A 22,834-nucleotide genomic window follows, 5' to 3' on the forward strand; every position below is an offset into this window, starting at 1 on the left:
CAATAGGAAAAATTATTCTTGTTACTTTATACTGATGAAAGAACGGTCTCCTTTTATCAAATAAATGCTATGTTACGAACATAGATTGTAAGCTCCTTGGGGCAGGAACCAACTTTTTGTTTTGTTGGTACTGCATCGAGCACAACTGGAGTCCTGGTCCCTGGCTAGGCATTACCAAAATCTCTCTCCTTACCCACGCATGTGTGTGTGTTCACACTCACTCGCTCACTCACTCTCTTTCTCTCTCTCTCCCCTCAATTGAGCCATAAATTAGGCATATATTGCTCTCTAAATACTGTAAAGTTTGTAGTAAAGCATGCAGTATAAGTCAGAAAAGGTTAACCTTTCTGTGTTGGATATTTAAGAAAATAAGCATACCTTATTTCTGATCTTGGTATTTTAAAGGATACCAATAACATTCATACACATTGACATGTGGGAAAGGGTAAATTCCTGTCTCTGGTATGTTTTGACCTTTTTACTGTTCCACCAGGCCATAGTTTACTGCAAGCATGGCTTACCAGGAAAGCAAACCGTTTTCATTGTTTGTGGATTTGTCTTGACAGCTGAAGAGGATCAACATTTTTTAAATGAGAGAGCAGAATATGGAATATTCCCAAATGCAATGGAAACTCTGTAGCATCCCTAAATCACTGAGGGCTTGTCTGCACTACCACCTTCCTTCGAAGGAAGGATGGTAATTAGGGTGTTGGGAGTTTACTAGCCACGACTCACCCGCCAGTACTTCGAAGTGCTGGGGCATCTCCTGAGGAGTAAGGGAACTTCGAAGTCACCCCGGCACTTGGAAGTACTGGTGGGTGAGCCGTGGCTAGATGCGTGCTGGTACTTCGAAGTTTAAAACTTTGAAGTTGCCATGGGGGGAATTTGCTTAATGAAGTGTTGCCTGTGCATGGCAGCACTTTTATTAGTAAACTCCCAACACCCTAATTACCATCCTTCCTTCAAAGGAAGGTGGTAATGTAGACGAGCCCTGACGTCCGTAATAGTCATGCTTATGGCTTTCTTTTTTTCTGGTAAAATTAGTGAATGTGTTTTTAGGAAATTGGTACATGCATTTTTTTAAGGCCTTTGTAATTGAAAACAGTGCTTCTTCCATCAGGGCATTTCGAGAGAACATCTACTCCTAAGTGTCTTGTGGAAGGCTAGGCAAACTCAACAGATGACTGTTTAACATGGTCCAAAGTGACTTTTCAGTCTCATAATTTAATAAAAAATTAGTGGTTTGAGTAATACTGGATCATGGGAGAGTTTCTTGATTGTGTTTAGGGGAGAGGAAGTGAGGGAAAAGTGGAAGCCAATTCTTTGAAGTAGAAAAAGTGTTTGTGGGTTGGGTGTGGGGGAGTGTTTGCCTAGGTTATCATTTAAATTGTTTTACAACTCTAAAGGTAGCAAACATTACTGAGTGAATGCAATATTTCATGAATGGGACTATACATATCTACGCTATTGAGGAGAGAAATACAGATAAGTGAGAAAGCACTCATGATTTAGAGTCTTCTGATCTGAGATATTTAACATAACTTAAATGCAGCTATTTTCACTAGCTTTTATGACCTTGACATTTATTTTTGCCAGTAAACTGAATGCATCTTTTAATGGTTCCAGGGGCTTGACTCCAGCACAGGCAGATTCTCATTTCTTAGAAAATGCCAAGAGGCTTTCCATGTATGGAGTGGATTTACATCACGCCAAGGTATTGAACTGTTTCTCACTATTCAATATGTCAGACTCAACCTGAAGATACATGAACACTTAAGGGTACTTAAACGCAAGCCCTTCTCCTACTATACTGCCTGGCAGTCATATTAATTATTCGTCTTACAGGTGGGACCATGAGAGTTTATCTTTAGTCTAGGATTATTTAGCCCACATGACTCCATACATACATGTTGGGGAAAAAATATCCTTTATTGTTAGGAGCAACTAAGTTGTGTTTTTTTTAAGCGTCAAATGTATATATTCCAGCAGTTTGCTTGGAGACACAAAGTGGAGCGTAAAATGTCTATATTAGGTTTTTAATACCACTGGGAGTTAAGTACAGCCTTTCACTTGAGATAGTTGAAAGTGAACTCCTATTTGGTTTGATGTTTTAATTTTTAAAAGTAAACAAAAGTAATATAATCCAATATAAAAATTCAACATCCTCAGAAAATCATTAACAAGATTCCTTTAATGGACTGACTATTACATAAATTCAATATTTTAAAAGAGAAGCTAAAAACCAGATTTTTTTATATAGTGTAAAAATAATAGAGAAGCATTCTGGTTTATGCTATAGAATTTGAAAAGGAGGCTGTCTGGCTCTTGTAAAATGTTTTTCTAAGTTTATTAATGGCCTTTCAGACTCTCTTGGAAACATTTGATGTAGGTACACTTGTATTTACTGGACATGTGTGATAAATACATCGGCAGCCTTGTTTTCACCACTAGTAGAAGTTCATGATGCCAGCTCATTCCTGTTTTGAATGTCTTTAAGAATTTTCACTCTTTCAGGGGTTCTAATGCTTGCAGTTACTCCACAGCAATTTCTCATGGCAAGCAAAACATCTGCGAAAACTCTCCCCTCCCCACCACCCAAGATCAGTTTGCAGGCCTTATAATTCTGGCATTCTATCTAGAATTTAGTTATAGCTGGGTGTCAGCACTTTTATTGCTGGTTGGTTGGGAAGAGGTTAGTATTCATTGTGCTATAACATGGGGAAATCTTTTCTCAAGACTTGCATTGCATACATGTCGCATCAGTAAGCGTTTGCTTCTGTAAACTGGTAAGCTGAGATCAGGCATTGTCATTGGGCTAAAATAATTATTCTGTGTGAAACACTATCTGCCAGTACCTTGACTGAAGTGGCGAACTGTCAGCCAAATATCCACTGCCTTCTCCTAACACTGTCAGCCAAATATCCACTGCCTTCTCCATCTTAATAGTAATAGTTATATATAACTGCACAATGTGATATAACCAACCTGCTGTATTTTTTTTTAAAAATAAATAAAATAAAAATCTGTAAAGTTTGTAAAATTTGTGAAGTTTTTCTTCTCTCTTTAATGCTTGGTGAAATGTTGGGTAATATCCATCATGTTTCTATTGCTGATGAATTTTTTCTTTACGTTTGTATCTGGCCCCCTCCCCATAATATTGATGTGGTTTCTAAAATTGTACCATGTATGCCCAGATGTGTTTTGTCACTGTGAGCTGGGCTGATGAATACTGGACCATTGCAGGAGTGCCAACCTTGTTTCTAAGATTAATAAATGCATGTTTTCCCCTCTGTTGCACACCCTTGCAACCCATTTGGCATTACTCTAATTTCAACATGAAACCAGTGTAATCAACATCCTTCCTCCCAAGTGTATTAATATAATTCACTCCATGTCATACTATTTAAATTTTGTCTAAATTTCTCATTTGTGGTAGGATTCTGAAGGTGTGGACATCATGCTGGGTGTCTGTGCTAATGGGCTACTCATTTACAAGGACAGACTCCGAATCAACCGCTTTGCTTGGCCCAAAATTTTGAAAATCTCTTATAAGCGCAGTAATTTCTACATCAAAGTCAGGCCAGCAGAGGTATGTTCATTTCTTACAGTTGTGTTCATAAACCTCTTGAAATGTTTTATAGATAATAGTGGTTGACCTTTCTGCTGCTGTTCAATAGTGAAAGCTAAGGTTCAGCCCACCAGCAAGATAATGTTTTTCCAAACTTTCCAAGGTATTCTGACAGAGTTCAAATGTGGGATTTATATTAGCAGCTGTTCGGCAAAAGGGAATTTTTGAATCCTCTTCACAACCAGTCATACCAGATATTTACTTGTGGTATTAATGAATCGTTATCAAATAGCAAACTTCTTTTTTTACTCTACGTTAAGTCAATTAAAAATACAAGAAGCTTTTACATGGAATGCTGTGATCTGCTGATGGAGATTGCTCTTTTTCAATATGTGATGTGATTGATATGAAATCTTAATTTGGAAAAAGGCATCTCTCCCTCTTCATATGCCTTGTGATTCTTAGACATGGGTATGTTGCCTGTCCACATGCACATCTTGTACTTGTATTTACATAACATTTTTAGCACAGAAATTACAACAACCTTCGTATGAAAGGTTGAACACTGCCTAGCAGTATTTAGTGAGCTAAGGGGAGAAAGTATGCATCACTGGTGCTACAATTACCAGTACAATTGGATTTTTGCAGAGTTGTTTTTTTTTTTAAAACAGCAGCTCAGGGCAGCTAAGTGTGAAACTTGCAAAGAAAACTAAGGCACTGTTACTTTTCCCAAAGAAAAATCATTAGTAAGTAGAGATAGGAAGTGATAAAGTGATTATTACCCTGCATGAGTAGTCCACCTGGTGTAATTATATTAAAAGTATGGAAATTCTGAGATGTTTTGAGTCTTAAGAAAGGAGAATTAGGGCTTGTTGTGGTAATGGAAATATATGAACTCAGGTTGCTAACCTAGCCAGCTTTCAGGAAATGTGTTAATTTACTTTGTGGCTCCTTTCCAGCTGGAACAGTTTGAAAGCACCATTGGGTTCAAATTGCCAAACCATCGGGCTGCTAAAAGGTTATGGAAGGTTTGTGTGGAGCATCATACTTTCTACAGGTAAATACTCAGGAAATCTTCTAAAAGCCAAAACTATTGGATTTCTTCTCTGGAAAGTGTGTGGGTGATACTGTATTTTCTCTAATTGTTTTGCATCCAGTTCTAGCTCTCATTTGAAATAGGCGAAAGATGCACGTAGATCACTGATTCTGAACTATTGATGTTTAATACCTTTAGATAATAGGTTAAATAAATTCAACTTTGCAGCTGAGTTCCTACTTCCTAGAGAGAATATCTCTCTCAGATTTCAGTTTGTGCAGCAGTTGAACACCTCAGGCCTGGTCTACACTAGGGTACAGAGTTGATTAGCGCAGCTAGAACTGACGTATTAGAATTGGCTTTGTTCTCTAGTGTAGATTGGGGCTCTTTGGGCGACATCCCTTATTCTGCTTGATAGTGTGGAGTATCAGGGTCAACAGAGAGATCAAATTTTTTTTGCTGTGTCACCATGTGTGCGTGTGCGTGTGTGCGCGCGCACACACACACACACACACACACACACACACACACAGAGCAAAATTCAATTCCAGAAGATCGATCGCAGTGTGTTGAATGTACAGTAACTATAGACATACCCTAAGAGGGAATTTGAACTTGCGGCTTACAAGAACCTAGCTGCTGTTTGGCTATGAGGCACTGTTAATCATCACATCCCCTTTCATTGGGTATTATATTCATTTATAGTTGTGACCACATGCTGCCATCTTTACAGTGTATACTGAAGGAACCTATTCAATGTGGACCTTTCAGTGTGTACAGTAGGGACTGCCCTACATGAGTGCCATAATTAGCTGGCCATAGAGTAATTGTGATGCTCTTTCCTTGCCCAGTGATTATCAGCTATCATACATAGTGGCAATTATTTGTTGTTAGAACAGGAAGTGAGAGCGAAAATGGCTTTGTAGATGGCTATTTAGAGCACTCACCTATAATGTTGGAGCCCCAAGTTCAAGCCCCTCCTCCAATTACTATTTATAAAAAGTAGAATAGTTGTAATAGGAGAGAGTGAGAGAATCTCATGCCAGAATATCCATAGCCCAGTAGCTAGACTACTTTTCTGCGGTTTAGGGCACCTGAGTTCAAATTCCTTTTCCTCCTGAGACAGAATGAGGAATTGAAACTTGGTCTCCCACATTGTGGGTGAGTACCCAAATCACGGAGCCAAAGGTTATTGGGGAAGAGCTTTCTCCCTCTCTCCTGCTTCTTGTTTGACTCTTGTCCTTATCAGCCTTTGTAGAAATATCCAAAATTTAAAAAAAAAAGAAGCAAAATTTCTAGTTAAGTTGCAACAAAACATTTCATTTTGATACAGCTAAGAAAAATTACTATTTGATTTTGGGGAAATTTTGAAAAAATTTCAGATTTACCTGAAAGTAACATTTTCAGTTTTTTTCAAAATTTCCAGCAAATCAAAGTCTATTATTTATTCTGCTCTAGTTTGCATGCTAATACACAAATAACTTAAATTAAAAATAGAACCACTGCATTTTCTATGGCAATACTAAAACTTACTAATTGTATTCAGCAACGAAGGGTCCTGTGGCACCTTATAGTGCCACATCTGATGAAGTGAGTCTGTGCTCACGAAAGCTCACGCTCAAAACTTTTCTGTTAGTCTGTAAGGTGCCACAGGACCCTTTGTTGCTGTTACAGATCCAGACTAACACAGCTACCCCTCCGTTAATTGTATTCAGACATCTTGTTTGCCCTTCCAGAATTTCATGGAATGCTTTATTTTCGAATTTACTATCACATTTCTCCTGAAAACAGGAAACCTTGTTTTATATGATTAGTTGTATATTTGCATTTATTCTCTAATACCTAAGAATTTATTCAATGAAAATGCAGCCTGTATTTTTGTGCATTACTAGTTACAAGGGGTGAGCGAGTTACATTTGTCAAATGCTTTCTTCAGTAAAAATGTACACTGACAATTCACTGTGCTGTACTTCAAAAGAGAAACCTCTCAAATTTAGTTGAGGAATAATTATTGTTTAGTCTTCTGTTAGTAACTCTTGAACAGGCATGTTCCTCTAATAGTTTTCATCCCTTTCTATTTTTGAAATATTTGAAAGTAGGTACTGTGAGATTACCTCAGATTGTCAGTATTCACTCTCATGAGCCTTCGACTGAACTGAAAAACAGTTAAATAATTGTCATCTTGTTAGACAGCTTTCTGTGGCAGATGTATATTTTCAAGTGGGGGCGGTGCTGTGGTTATAATGGATCACAAATTAGATATGAGATAACAATATAATACAGTTCTAAAAAAAGAAAAATCCAAGCATCATTCTAGCATGTATTAGCAGGAATGTTCTAAGCAAGACACAGTAAGTAATTCTTCCCCTCTACTTCACACTGATTAGACTTCACCTGGAGTGCTGCTTCTCGTTCTAGGCACCATGCTTCGGGGGAAGATATGACAAAAATGGCAAAAACCCACATGAAAACAATAGAAATCAGAAATTACATGTCAGAAAACATGATTTATGAGCAAAGACTGAAAAATATCTTGAGTTTGTTTAGTTTGGAGAAGGCTATGGGAGGAGCATAATAATATTCAGTATGTAAAAGGTTGCTGTAGTGAGGAGAGTAATAATTTGTTCTCCTTATCTGCTGAAGACAGGACAAGAAATAGTGCAATTAAGTTGCAATAAAGGAGATTTAGGTTGGACATTTGAAAAGAACTTTTAAACTGTAAAGGTAGTTAAGCACTCGAAAAAGTTATTTAAGGGAAATTGTGGAAACTCCATCATTGGAGGTTTTAAAGCAGAGGTTAGATAAACAATGGTCTAGATAATCTTTCCTCAGTTCATAGAACAAGAAGTAGATGACAAATTGAGGTCCCTTCCAGTTCTAAATGTCTGTGTGGTTTTGCACCCATTATATTAATTAGGAGTAGAAATTAAAATTTCCCTTCTCCCAAACTTACCCTCCTCATTTAGTTTTTATTTTTAAAGAAAATCATGGTATGCCATTTTCACTGTTAAGAGTCAGCTGTGAATCTCTACATGCATAATTTAGGAAGCATTCCTTTTTGAAAGCTGTTTGTAGTGTCATTTCTGAAGCACTCTCTTAAATTTAGCATTTGACACCATAAAACTGATGGGCATACAAGTCCTAGACTGTTTTCTGAGTAATAAAAATGCACTATCAATATGCAATATGTGATTTTTCTCAAACTAAATGTGAAATTAAGAAAATCTGATCATTTGGTGAATGTATTCCAGGACCAGAAGTGGCATGAGGCACAGACTTCTCTGCTGCATAGCTGGGATGACTTGGTGTCCCTAAATTATTCATATTGTTGCAATAGCTACTTTGATTTTTTTGCTTGGTAATTTACATTTTGTCACTGTTAAGAATTCTTTCATAGATACGAGATACTAATTTAACTGAGCTAAATTAGTAGTAGCTGATCAGTTTAGATTTTTCAAAAAGCTAATTTGCAACTGTGTTTTCAGTGACATTTTATTTTTATCAATATATCTTTCCACAGAAATCTGACACAACAGAATTTAATTGGATTTTACTCTAACCAGAAATCAATATTTTTTTAAAGTTAAGAATGTTATAACAAGTAGTAAGCTTCAGATACTCTCATCATCATGTATTTTCACTAACGTCATCAGACAGAAAAATCTCAAGACCCTCTTATCAGAATTTTAAAATAAAAAAAAATCCTGATCCATTTTTTCTCATTGAATCCCAGAAAGAAGAAGCATCCCAACCACTGTAGCCCCAAAAATATTTTCCTTGTTCCTGCCATGTGTTCTATGCACAACTCATATTGAATTGTGTGTAATTCACACACAAAATTCATCTTCCAGCCTTCAGTAAAGCTATTTTCATAATTTTAATAACTGTAAGACTTCTGTTTAACATAAGCGTTGTATGTTAGATAGTATCTCTCTTAGTTTAAAAGATGACTGACCAAATTTTGAGCACGCTACTAAATATGAAAACAAGCCAATCTGTGCCCTTCTTTTATAATTTTCATGGAGATTCCAACCATATAGAATTCCAGTTACTTTTCCAGTGAGTAGCAATCTACTTTGAGATCTGTGGTCAAACTGGGTATCTACTGTGCTCTTCTCAGACAGTCTTACTCTTCAGCTTTGAACTTTACCATGTGCTAAGACTATGCTTACTCCTACATACATTATTGTAATATAGTATTTTGTTTTTTGAAGTATATGAAATATTCTTTTTTTGTGTCTTCCCAGAACTTGCACTGATGTAACCATAGCTTTGTTAGTTATTAGATGTAATTAAACTTGAAATATAAACTATCCTTTAAAATACCTTTAATCAGGAAGTCATTAGTTCTCTGTTTTTTTCCTTATTAAAAGATTATAAATTTATCTCAGCAGGGTAAAGGATAAAAATGTCAGTTAATGCTGTAGCCTTGCCAGAACTGAAAAATAAAGAACAGTAACAAGTCTGGGAATAGTCTTTGCTTTCTTTCTCCTCAATCCAAAATAGGCTTGCCTTAGAAAACACTGTATTGTCAGTTAGTACAAAAATTATTCACACATTTGTGACATAAGGTTGCTCTCACAACCAAAGGAGGAAGATTGAAGGGCTGTGGCTGCACTGCAGTCCACTTTCAGAAGTGGAATGCAAATGATTGAGATTAAAAATGCAGATGAGGCACAGATTAACATACCTTGTGCCTCCTTTACGTATTCTCACACATTCTTGCTTCTGGAAGATTCTTTTCAGGAAGCAAAAATGGCCATGTAGAGGGGGGTCCTTCGAAAACAAACCCTGTTTTCAAAAGAACCCCTCTTCCTATTTTGTGCCTCATCTGCATTTCTGTTCTTGATAATTTGCATTCCACTTCGAAAGTGGAATGCAGCATAGCCGCAGCTAAGATGTTTAGTAGTTCTGCTGTACAAAAACCCTGAAATAGGAGAGTATACAAATTAGTCTTTCATCAAAGTGATTAGTTGTAATTCTTAACCATATATAGAGCCTCAGAGTTAAAAGTGATGTGACAAGCTTGAGGTCTGTGCTGCTTGTAAATTCCACAACATGGCCACCATTGTTGCCTACTAAATAGCAGAGTGAATTCTTGCAATGATAACTGAAGATCTTAAAAACATATTTTAAACTCAGATGCTTCCTGAGGAATTTGCAGAAGCCTCAGGAAGTGCTTAGATGCTTTTATCTACACACACAGAGGACTTCTAAAAGTTTCAAATGTTGCTGTAGTGAAGTCTTTAGAGGTTAAAAATGGCAACCTGGTGAACCAGAAGCCCCATTGGAAAATAGGGCCCCCAGAGCATCTACTTTTTTTTTTTTTTTTGTAATCTTTCAAATAAGGTACTCTTCCTCATTTGGGAGAGGCAGAGGTCCAGAGAAAGTTCCACATTCTGCGGGTGTATTTTCAACAGAACACGCTTTTGGTGTGGACCCCCACCAGTTTTCTTAGAAAAGTTTTTTCAGAAAAAAAATAAACCCTCACTAGTGTAGATATAGCTTAAGTAGCTAGAAAGAGAGTTAGCATCGTATGACCCGCCAGTTCTCTGTAGACCACAGTTCTTGAACTGTCAGAGTTTGAAACTTGAAAACCTTAAATTTGGCATCTGCATTGAATGCCAAAGCTGTGGGTGCTAAACAAACAATGCAAGATTGGTTGAGTTGTTCTGAGTAATTTTTCAGGCACTTAGTGTGATATTTTTTGGGTGTTGCTGAGCCATTATTGACTTTTTTTCTCTGCCTTGTTCAAATAGAATTTTAATCTTTTTCAATTATGAGTGTGGGAAACAAAACACCAATTTTCTAATTTCTAGAGCATTAATTGTTTAGCAAGATCAGTATACTATTAATTAATATTAGTGTTCACTAATTTTGTTGTTGAAACACAGAAGAATCTTACTAATTCCCAGTGATATCTGGCAGACCAATAGCAGATTTATCAATTTCATGATTAGCTATTACATTAATTTTTTTTAAAAGTGTAATCCACTGCAGAATTATCAAAATCGCTTATTTGTAGCTTAATTTTGTTTGTAGTTTTCTTGAAGGATGAGATAAACGTCTAACAGGTTTTATATGCTATTTTTATTGAAGCTTCAATGTTTTCATAAACAATTTTCCTTTCCAAATTAACTCATGTTATGCTGAGTAATTATGAAGTACTGCAGTAAACCATTTAATACAACTTGAAAAATTACTTTTATTCTCATGTTTGTTTCTTAGACTTGTATCACCAGAACAGCCTCCTAAGGCAAAGTTCTTGACCTTGGGTTCCAAATTCCGCTACAGTGGTCGTACTCAAGCACAGACACGGCAGGCTAGCAACCTTATAGACAGACCAGCTCCATATTTTGAGCGCACCTCCAGCAAACGTGTCTCTAGGAGTCTTGATGGGGGTAAGAGATTCTGATAAGAAGATGACATGTATTATGTGATGGCTTCATTGCATCTTGCTGCTTTCTCAATTCAGTTTAAAACTTCAGAAAATGTTAACATCTGCATGCTAGAATGTTACTTATCAGACGTTATGGAATTTGCAACTCATTTCTACAAGTTCATGCATTAGCTGGCTGCACAACTTTATTGCACTTATTCCCAAATTCTTGTAAAAGCATTTTTTGCAATTCCTGATGTGTTGCTCTTTTTGTGTTGTGTTGAGGGGGAGAATAGTTATTTTAGCCATGACGCTGTAGTTGCATTAATATTGTGAACTGTAAATCTTATTGAAAAAGCTTGATAGAGCACATACAAGTTTTGCTAAGCCAGACTTTTTAAAAGGCTAGTACATACATTACATGTAATTATTACAGACATTTTTAAAATAACATTGGTATGTCTGTCAGCCTCTTAATGAAAAAATGTTAAGCAAGGTATTGGACCAAAACACAGGAATTCTGGGAGCCAGCAAGGGGAAATGGATACCGGGAGCTCCTGGATCAGCCCCACGAACACTCACCCATATCTGCTATATTTAAACTGCAGTTTGTTTGGTTTTTTTTCCTCTTTCCAAATCTCTGGTGGTTCATCATTCTATTCTTTAACATCATAGTAGCACTTTCTCCCAGGGTCCCACACATCACAAAGAAACAGAGGCTCTCTTTCTGCTTGACAGCACTCAGGGAAGGAGATATCCAAAGAACATACCCAGCTTTAAAAGATATAAGGGATATCTCTGAAACCCATGACTGCACCACACCAACTCAGTTTACAGGGAATCTCCTGCAGCACTGGAAAGGCAGACACAAGACTCTGTACATTAGAAGTTAAGATAGGCTCCGTTAGGATCACTAGAGAGGAACAGTGTCTGATTCAGAAGTTACGTGATAAAAGTCAATGACCTTGAAGGATAGTCCAGAAGACTCTGAGAAAGTAGGAAAGGACAAGGCAATACAATTTTATCTAAGATACTTTCCTTATACTTTAATGCAGATCTTGTCATAGAAAGAGCCTGTTGCTCCCTAGCCTCCAAACAACCCTCAATGAATGCTAAGCCATCTCTTCTCTGTTTAAACTCATGAATGCACTTAGATACCCCTCATCTTTACCCATAGCCTTTGATTTTGGTGGGTGTGGCATAAAATATTTGCTGGGACACTTGCCTTTGTGAATACCTACAACTAATTTACTTACATGTGTTCCTTGGAATTGCTCACCCTTTGAAAAGGCAGGGGGAAGGTCTCTCACTTAGGAAACTTGAAAGCTGATATTGTATTTCTCCGTGAAGCACACTACATTGAGTCTGAAGCTAAAAACCTTGCAAAATGGTTGCAGGATTGTGCTGGCATTTGAGATATGTTAAGATCAGAGGTTTACATGTAGACGTTGTTCTTGGTGCAGCATCAAATCAATATCTTCTTCTGCTGCCCTCAGGTGGTAGTCTACCACCATCTAGGGTAGTCAGATTCTGTTTTTGCCAGGAAAGGTGTGGTTATCTTTATAGATTACTGTAATGGTAGGGTGATTCATCCATGCCCATACAGTTTCTTCTACTGCTTTCCTGTGGGCATCTCTCTGTGGTGTTCTACTATCACAGATCCACAGGTCTAGTGTTCTCACACTGCTATGGAACAGTCCCAGGGAGGGCCCCTTCAGTGTGCCAGACCCACTTTAGGGTCACTGTGTCACTGGAGTAAGCCTCTTGGCGTCACTGCCTGCTTAGATCTGACCTTGGAGCCTTCAGCACCTTACTTCACATCATGGACTCCCTCCAGCAAGTCCATGTGAGTTGGACACCTGGGAGAAAAATGGAAAGTTCCAGCATAGTCAGTCTGGGTCAGTCGCAGAGTCCTGTGACCTCTTGTTAATCCCAGTTCTACCAGGTCCTGCTTTCAGCAGCCCGCACTGAACACCCTCCATCTGGTCCCTCCAAACTCCTTTGTTCTTACTTCCCAGGCAGACATTGTCAGAGTGCTGTAATCTGGCCCCTCCTTAGCCTTTTTCCAGCTGGTCATGTGTGATTGGCTTCCTAAGGAAGGTGGGCCATCCATGGTAATTTGTTGCTATGTACCAAATGTCTGACAAATTGGAGTGGGTTTGACTCCCCTGGACATGGGCCCCAGGAGCCAGGTAGCTAGGAGTTGGTCAAACCTGAATCTCTGGGTCTCCACAAAGAAAAGCAACCTTCTCTCACCAACTTGTTAATCAGGCACCACACAGGGAATATTGAGGCACACCCATAGTCATACAAAATATTATGAAAAATTCCGACTCTTTCACAGCTACCATTTCTGTTAACTTTCCTGGCTTATGTAATCTTAACAGAATTTTTCAACCACCTGTACTTATTCTTCTGGCCACTTTTCACTGGTTTCTTGCTTCTCTTTTCAAAGGTGTACTTACTTAACCATTTTTAATTTCGATTTGAATATCTGCTGCATTCTAGCATGTTTTGGCTGAGCCACCTGGTCTTAGAGCTCCTCCTACTGGTTATTCTAGCTGTCAGAATAAAATGACTCAATGGCTGTGTCTACACTAGTCCCAAACTTCGAAATGGCCATGCAAATGACCATTTTGAAGTTTTACTAATGAAGTGCTGAAATACATATTCAGTGCCTCATTAGCATGCGAGCGGCCGTGGCACTTCGAAATTGACGTGGTTCGCCGCCATGCGGCTCGTCCCGACGGGGCTTCTTTTCAAAAGGACCCTGGCTACTTCGAAGTCCCCTTATTCCCATCTGCTCATAGGAATAAGGGGACTTCAAAGTAGGCGGGGTCCTTTCGAAAAGGAGCCCGTCGGGACGAGCTGCGCGGTGGCAAGCTGCGTCAATTTCGAAGTGCCGTGGCCGCCCGCATGCTAATGAGGCGCTCAATATGTATTTCAGCACTTCATTAGTAAACTTTGAAATGGCCATTTACATGGCCATTTCGAAGTTTGGGGCTAGTGTAAACATAGCCACTATGTCTAATTGTCTTCTGTGTTTGTTACATCATACTACAAATATGCTTATTAATGATTGCCAGTGACTTACTCACAAGAATGGGAAAACCCCACTGGATAAAAGAAGAAGAAAAACCTGAAGTCTGAAAAAGTGTAACTTTTTTATGGGAACTTTGTTTGGTTCTACAGTGCCTAATTTTTCTGAGTTCAGAAGTAGAAATACTAGGAGAGAATTATATGCATGTTTTCTCTGTATTAGCTGAAAACAGGATGTACTGAAAATATTAATATCAGAGTTGTCCAAGGCACTTTTTATCATGGGGTTATGAGGAAACATGCAGCCCATTTGTTTCTTTGTTCTAGTGGTTTATATTGTCACCAGAAATGTGCTAATTATTAAATGGCCATTTGATTATAGTGTCATCCTGGTATTGAACATATTGTCATAATCAGGAACAGTTATCCATTGCAGGTAGGTATAAATGCAGATAGACTCTTACAGGTGGGATGTTATCATAACTTCACTTACTGTTCAGTTATGTTATGCAGTTTTCCCTGGGCATTGTTCTTACCCCTCAGTGGCTACACCGTTGTGAAACAGTGTTTTATGCTCAGAAGTCCTGAAACAAATTTTCCAACATACCCAAAAAAAACCCCCAAAATTCTCTGTTCTCTAATAGCGCCTGTGGGTGTCATAGACCAAAGTCTGCTAAGGGACTTTTCTGCTGCCACAGTGGGACCTGCTGGTGATTTGGTCTCCGATGGTGAAGCTGTTGACCAGACTAAATTAAGAGATGGTGAAGGTAGAGATGAGGATGGAAGCCCAACTAAAATCCCACAACTGGAATTAACCCAAGATGGAAAGGTATGATGGATTGTAATAATACGCATTACTGTCAACAAATATTGAGGTGTAGTGGTAGGTCTTTTAAAAATAATTAACAGCATAGTAGAAGGTATTGTTCATAAATTATTTCAAACTCCTCCTTTTCAGTTTAATCAGATACACAGAGCATATTTGAGAAGAGAGAAAAACACGTAGCAAATTTGCATGTGTGACTATCAGTCTTATGAATTTTTCCTTTGTTACCTACATGTTAAATTTAATTTGTCATAATTAGAAACTGCTTAAACACTTCCAGTATATCACTGTGCCAATTGAACTTTCTCTTAGATGAATGTGGCTAGAGTGAGTTTATACAATTTTCACTCTGAACAAACTTCTAAAAATTGTGATAGCCTGTCTGGTGTCATGTACAGCCTGTTACTTGGTTATATATATTTTGCCTTTTTGAGTAAATTTAAGTGATTAACATGGTGCACACTTTATATACCAATTGCAAAAACTTTAAGCTGTCCTTTTATACATATTTATCTGTTATAGGAACACAGTGGCTTATTAAAAATATTTCCATGTAGAACTGATAGACAGCTGTGTGTGGAAAGTTCAGTTTGTTGATAGTGGAAAAATTCTAATGCAACTGGGAATTTATTTCTCTCATATATTGGAGTTAGTGAGGAAGCAGATCATGAACTTTAATATGGATTTTGTTTTATATGCTTGCACATCAAAAACTTGTGGCAGCACCTCTTTCCAAAATATAAGCTCAAGTTTTGGCATCCAGACATATTATTTTGTGTATCTTCTGTGTGATATATTTCTGTTTTTTCTGGCAGGCATCCAGAAATCTCCCTTACTATTGAGGTTTATTTTTTTTTAACCTTGAGGAATTTTGCATTTTAAAAACTTCATTTTTGTGAATTAGGTGAAGGGTGATGAAACCATGTTCTGGGGGACAATATTTGTGCTGTTGAATCTGCTAGTGCAGCTTGCAGTCCCTTTCATCATATAATTTCAATGTGAGACCAAAATATGAACAGCTTCATATTTTGATTGCCAGGGAACTTAGACAACTTCTAGGCCGTGTCTACACAAGCCCCAAACTTCGAAATGGCCACGCAAATGGCCATTTCGAAGTTTACTAATGAAGCGCTGAAATGCATATTCAGCACTTCATTAGCATGCGGGCGCCTGCGGCGCTTCGAAATTGACGTGCCTCGCCGCCGCGCATCTCGTCCAGACGGGGCTCCTTTTCGAAAGGACCCCGCCTACTTCGAAGTCCCTTTATTCCCATGAGCTGATCGGAATAAGGGGACTTCGAAGTAGGCGGGGTCCTTTCGAAAAGGAGCCCCATCTGGACGAGACGCGCGGCAGCAAGGCATGTCAATTTCAAAGCGCCGCGGCCGCCTGCATGCTAATGAAGCGCTGAATATGCATTTCAGCGCTTCATTAGTAAACTTCGAAATGGCCATTTGCGTGGCCATTTCGAAGTTTGGGGCACGTGTAGACGTAGCCCTAGTCAGTCAAGGAAGACACATGCACAGTTCTGCATTTGGTGAAGGCTGTATTTAAGCAAATTAATTTGCAAATTTTGGCTCTTGGCAAGGTGCCAGTGTGGTCCCTCAGAGTCACAAAGCTGGGCTATCCGAGTCAATGAAGAAAGGTTCTTCAGTCATAGGCAGGAAAACCTCAACATTTTGGGAAGAGCTTGCATGTTTAAGGAAGATGTTCAGTGTAGCCTGCTATTGTACCAGCTCTGCAAATAGCATTATTTTCTGAATATTATTTTGTTTTGCTGTTTTTAAATTCCAGAGGAAATGGTGGTAGATCCTAAAGTACCTGCTTGTCTTTTTTACGTGCTGCTGTGTACCATGAACTATCTGCCAAAAGCTTTGAATATTTGTTTGCTTCCATCTGTTGTAAGTGACTGCACTACTGCCATTCCAAAAGGCAAAGTTTGTCACAGTCTTAAAGCCAAAAATTAGTGATTGGTTCAGATTCAGAATTCCTAAAAATGGACAAGACAGCTAATTTTTAAAAATGTGTGGGGCTTTTCAATTGTTATTTGGCATTTATATTGCATTGGTAGTGCTATCTCTACATCTGAGTAAAAAGTTTCACTAACTAATAACTTCTTTTCTCCCTCTCTTCTTGTGCATTCTTTCTGCCTACAAACTTATGTTTTGTTGTGTATTCTTATTCAACTGTGGCTGGACTTTTTTTTTTTTTTGTTCAGTACCTTCACATACATTTACCATCACAGCTCCGTCACTGTGTTTCATCCTGTCCTGCCAACCTGCAAGCTATCCCTGAGGTGGACATGCTTTTGGACATTTTGGAGGAAGATCCATTTCAGGAGTGTGTCCGTAGCACCTTGGACTCCTGGGAGTGCAGTCCCAGGAGAGAAATACCAGCTCTCAGTGAAAGTGAAGTGGCACGGCCTAATGATATTGTGAAGCCTCTGAGGCCCCCAGTTAGTCACCATTCTCCTCCTGCAATGGAGGGAAAGCTCCAGAAAACAGTAGACTACAAAGATTCTGAGTTTAGTTTTTCATTAAGTGTCAGCAAACACTTTGCTTTTAATTTCCCTTCCCTGCTTGACGAGGATGGTTACATCAGTTTTCCTAGCCTCCCTAAGGTCTGCATCTCCTTCCTCCCACCTGGTCTTCAACACTACATTCCTATCACCTCTCCGTCATTCATACCCTCTTTTCTTCTTATGTTTGTGCTGTTTCTCTCTGCTTTCCAGTCTGTTCTTTTCTCACTCACATTTTCCCTTCCTCTCGCTCTGTCCCTCTGCTACCTGGAGCCTAAGGCGACTTCATTGAGCGCCTGTTATGACAATGACCTGAATGACAAAGCAGAGGAAGAGGAGGTGTGTAACTTTGTCACTTAAATGCTGCGACCAGCACATGGACTTTGCATCTGCGCATTGAGGAACACTCAACCTTGCACACATCCTAGTGTAGAATAGAAATGTCTTTAATGGTAACTTGACACTGACCTAATGAGGTTCTCTTAATAAATAAAAGTCTGTTTTTCTGCATGAATAACTGTTGCAGCATACATTATTTGATTATATCCCCTGGCTGCTGTATCTAAGGAGGGAAATTTTTTGTAATTGAAAAGGCTTGAGCACATTCATGACATTATTATTAGACATATTTTGGAATAAAATTAAATAATCTTATTTATTTAGCAACACTGCCTCTGCTATGCTAATTGTTAAATTAGTCATAAACTATTGCTGTTCGCAGTCCATTAACATTAAAATGTAAATGTGGCTGAATCTGTTTAAATCTGTAAGTGAAATCTATAAAATTTTGTCTCTTGTTTTAGTGCAGCAAATTGTGAAAGCTGTAAACAGTTACTCCTTACAGTAGTATTTCTGTGGATGCTCCACCTCAGATGTACATGTGCCTCTTTGAGCACTTTATCATAAGATTTCTAGTGTGCACTGTTCCATTCTGCCCATGCACATGTCCTTATGCTTTCTCATGGCATACGTGCTATATGGGGTGCTCAGATGAATTGCCCTGAATATCTCCTCTACTGCCTAGGCCCAAGACGGACCACTGTCCACCTACGGCGTATTCTCAGTTACCTATAGTTGTAAGTATCTGTTTTGTGCTCAGTCTACTTAGATTTATCTGAGAAGACTGTTTTTTCCGCTCTCTTTCATATCAAGATATTTGTCTTCTCCTTCTGGGGTATGCCTGGTTTGTCATACTGGGAAACTCAGCTGGCTCACCAAGGCTCGTCAAGCAACAGGCTCGCCAGGTGTCTTTTGTCTGAAGGAGTCCCACATCTCCCAGATGTTACTTCTGTTTAGCCCTTAACTCCAGGGCTAGGAAGAACAGGAAGATAAAGCTAAGACAGTTGGCTATGGAACATTCCCTGCAACCATCCCGTAAGCCAGATCAGAAGAGTCTCCCCGCTGCTCCTTTCATCTGACCTCAGACAGATTCAGCACCTCTTCAGCTTCAAGGCATACTTCCAATAAGGAAAGGGAATCTTTACATTCTTGAAGACTCCCAAGAAGCAGAGTTCAGTCTTCATCGCAGACGAGCCAGCATCAAAAAAGACCAAGTCCCTGTCAAGGTCTTCAGTCTCTGATATTAGCACTGAGGCTAAAGATTCTGTCCTGGGAACCATGAAGCCCTGGAGCTCTAAAAGCAGGAGGCACAGCTCTGTGAGGGTATGCGTACCCTTCTCCAGTAAAAGAGGTGAGCACAGGACACCGTGAAGCTTCAGCACTTCCATCGGCATTCTACTCAACTATTGGCAGTATTGTGCACCTTGAACTTCAAAGGCAAAACAATCAGGGTGCTGACAGACATGTCATGCATGTTTTACAACAAGCTGGGAGAAGCAAGATCCTCCTCCTTGTAGGGTGAAGCTATACAACTCTGGAACTGGTGCATAGTCAACCATATCCAGATTTCAACAGTCTGTCTTCTTGACCTCAACAGACACTTCTCCCAGGACTGCAAAAGGAATTTGAATGCTCAGGTTCTTCATGGAATATTCCAGAGATAGGACCTGACAAAGATTGATCTTTTCTCTGCTTCCAAGAATAGGAAAGTGTCCTCTCTTCTGTTCAAGGCAGAGGGAGTTGGTCACCCCAACCTTCCTTCCACCATGGAAGAAGAGTTTATTTTATGCCTTTCCCCCAGTGTCCCTCGTTCTAAAGCTGCTGAACAGGATCAGGCAGGACAAGGCCAGAGTTCTTCTCATAGTGCCTATAACCAAGACAAGCTTGGTACATTACCTGCTTCAGTTCTGTGTCTAATCCTCAATCAAGCTCCCAATCGTTCTTCATCTCCTACCTCAGGATGGGAGAGTTCTGTGTTTCACCCAAGTCTGGCAGTTGTAGACCTCAAGGTGTGTGGCTCATACATGGTTCTCTGGAACAGATGTTTCCTACACTGTGAAGATGCAGCAGGTGTTATTAAACAATAGGAGCCCATATTATTTATCTACAAGAATGGAAGAGATTCATCCAATGGTGGAGTTTTCGTTACCTCCATCTGGTATCAGTTCCCCTTTTCTTCATCCGCGATTACTTGCCAGTTCTGAAGACATCTGGTGTATCCTTCAGTTCTGTCAGAAAGACCTGACTGTTTTAAAGACTTTCAAAATCGACGTTGGGTTGCATCTCTCCCTGTTATCAATCTTCAGGTGCTCTTTCCTCCTCTCTTCATGGAGTGAGAATGCATTCAACCAAATTGCAGACACCATCTACTGCATTTTTGAAGAAAATCCTAGTGTGTGAGATTTGTAGAGCTGCTACGCTAACTTCAATTCATATATTTTCAAAGCATTATGCCCTGCCCCATGCCATCAGATCTGAGATGACACTTGGCTCTGCAGCATTGTGTTCAGTTCCAAGCCACCCTCCTTTTAGGGATTCTCCTCAGAAGTCATAGGGGACAAGTAAGTAGAGGAGGAACTGAGGGCATTTTGCCTGCACACTCCTATATAGTCTCAGTGTCTGCCACAAGAAGACATACACCTGAGCTTAACTTTCATTTCTAGCTAGAAACCACTAATCCAGGGCTTGAGGCACAAGCTCATCTGAAGTGAAGCACCCGTATGGGGACTCATCTCAAGAAATTACAGTTACTGCACAAGAGTGAGTCATATTTTCCTTTTTATGTAATTCAAAACCTCAGAGAGGTACCTAGAGCTATGACTGTTTCTGCTTTACCTGAGTGTTTGCAAAATTGAGTGTCTTTGTCCGGTGTTCTCCCTGGCTTTTAGTGGTTTTGTTCATATTTAGCAATAGTTAATATGAAGATATTTCTTTTATTCAGCTGGATTGCTAGTTATGTATCTGACTTTAATTATCAATATGTGAACATTTTAGAAATGTTTAAGTATGTAATTTTGAAGTTTCTATGCAGAAGCATTGGTCTCATTAAGTATGTGTATTCTGATCATCTGATCTGGCTGATAGTATGTGCCTGCTCTCCATATGGCTGCTGCTGCATGTCATAGCAAATACACCATGCACTGTAAAAAGGGATGGGGAGTTTACTATGTGTCACTATCTATATGAAACAAAATACTACAGCCTTCTAATTGAGAGCCTTGAAATGAGGGAGCCTCGTACTGCCTTTATTTTAGATTTTGTTTTATTTCAGGTGTAACCGAGTCTTCATTGTGTACAGCAGACTAGTTGCTCTTAGCTAAGTGACATAACATCTGTAAAATACATACATTTACTAAAAAGTCTAAAATTGTGTAAACAAACACCACCAAAGATTTTCTCCATCCATAATATACTTTTTATGTGAACTTACAAACTTACAACAAATGAAGCACATCAAATGAGTGAGAGGTGAAGGAAAATGTGATAAGCTCAGGAAAAAAGACAGACCTTGTGATTCACTTCTTCAAACAAAGTTTGGTATTAAGCAATATATATATATATATATATATATATATATACACATATATATATACACACACAAAGTAAACCATTTGTCAGTACTTAAAATCTTTCACAGTGATCCTTTGGAAAAAATGCCAGTTGATGTTCGTGCTTCAGGAAATAATACCTCTCCTCAAAGATGCTTTCAGAATACTTATAAGAATAACGTAATTTTTTTAGTTATCTCATATTTTGCATTTAACAAAAGCAAAAATCTAAGTAGATCACCACAGTAGCAAGCATTTAACAGTAATCATTTGCCACTTTACTAAAACCAATTCATAGTATAAACTCCACTATGAATGCTTTACAAAGTTTCTCAGGAGTTGATTTTGACATTGAGGTGTGGGGCAAAATTGCTTTTCTCCTTGTCCTCTGTCTTAATTTTCCATCCATCCTTGGGGAGCCATGAAAAATGCAGCAACAGAGAGATGGAGAGAGTGAGAAACTTCCTTTTTTCGTTTTACATATGCCAAATATTACTTCAGCCATTTCTACAATACTGTAGGTGAAGGAAGACCAAAGTGGCTTAATAAATTCAGCAGCATCTGTGGCCCAGACTGTAAAGGTATATAAACATAATACATGGTTTGCAGCTTTTACAAGCAAAGGAAGCCTCTCTGTTTCTCCTGTAGATCAAACTAACAACTCCTTTCTTTTGATGATTTGCCATGTGCCTTCACCTAGGTGGAGACCAGAGAGGAGGAAACACAGCAGAAGGTGGATTCTGTTTTTCAGTTAAATTGATTGTTGCCTGCCATTATTAGTGTTTTGAAGCTTCTGTAGGTTGTGTCTGAATAGTGGCTTTTGTTCTTACCATTTTATCTTCTTGGTTTTTTTTAAACTTATCAATCTGAAGGTCATTTTTAGTTACTTGCTGTTACATTTTTTTGTTCATTTTGTTTTCTTTTGTGTGTGTGTGGTTTAATTTCACAGAACAATTCCTTGAGAGTAGACGGGGAAAATATTTATGTCAGACATAGCAATTTAATGTTGGAGGTTTGTATAACATAAAGGAACACTTTCTATTCTCGTGTGCTGCCAGGCTGCATGGGATGGGAGGCCACCTGCAGGCTGTTATGGACACAGTGCATGAAATGCATGGGGAAATGCAACTTGGAGATGCATGTTGTAAACTTTAGTTTTTCTGTAAAGGAGCAGCTTGTAAGTGTAAATATGCCAGAAGTTTTCAAAGTGGCATTTGGGAATAATAGCCCTGTTTAGGTAAAAAAATCAAATTCATCCGTCCATTAACTACCCTAAAATAGGATTTTTACTTTCCACAAACTTATTACTTTGAGTATCACACGAAGGCTGTAGTTTTAGGCTCTGAATATTTTATTTGCTTTTCTGTTGTGCACACATATGAAACATAAGATGGTCTGTTCTCAAGGAATTAACATAGATTAATTGACTCCAATGTGAGGTGGCACCATTCTGATCAGCTAGTCTGAGTTCCTGCCTAACACCAGTCATGGAACTTTCCCTATAAAGCTTCTAGGTCATTTCTTTGAGAAAAATATTTGATCATGATTTTAAAATTTTCAGTGATAGAAAGTCCACCACAGATC

General features: G+C 38.7%; 1 protein-coding gene across 17 annotated transcripts in view; it reads left to right on the forward strand.

Annotated features, from left to right (window-relative positions):
• EPB41L2 (erythrocyte membrane protein band 4.1 like 2) overlaps nt 1-22,834 on the forward strand; it is a 213,675-nt gene that overhangs the window by 160,153 nt on the left and 30,688 nt on the right. For 11 of the 17 annotated variants that reach the window (XM_074990571.1, XM_074990572.1, XM_074990586.1 and 8 more), the window contains exons 8-13: nt 1,627-1,714; nt 3,437-3,589; nt 4,528-4,625; nt 10,833-11,005; nt 14,667-14,851; nt 22,200-22,262. In XM_074990571.1, the coding sequence (XP_074846672.1) occupies nt 1,627-1,714; nt 3,437-3,589; nt 4,528-4,625; nt 10,833-11,005; nt 14,667-14,851; nt 22,200-22,262 (760 nt within the window). The remainder of the gene's footprint in view (nt 1-1,626; nt 1,715-3,436; nt 3,590-4,527; nt 4,626-10,832; nt 11,006-14,666; nt 14,852-22,199; nt 22,263-22,834) is intronic. The other 6 variants (XM_074990576.1, XM_074990584.1, XM_074990579.1 and 3 more) reach the window with 2 other exon arrangements.

The sequence above is a fragment of the Carettochelys insculpta genome, chromosome 3, assembly GCF_033958435.1.
Source record: "Carettochelys insculpta isolate YL-2023 chromosome 3, ASM3395843v1, whole genome shotgun sequence".
NCBI classification, from domain to species: Eukaryota; Metazoa; Chordata; order Testudines; family Carettochelyidae; genus Carettochelys; species Carettochelys insculpta.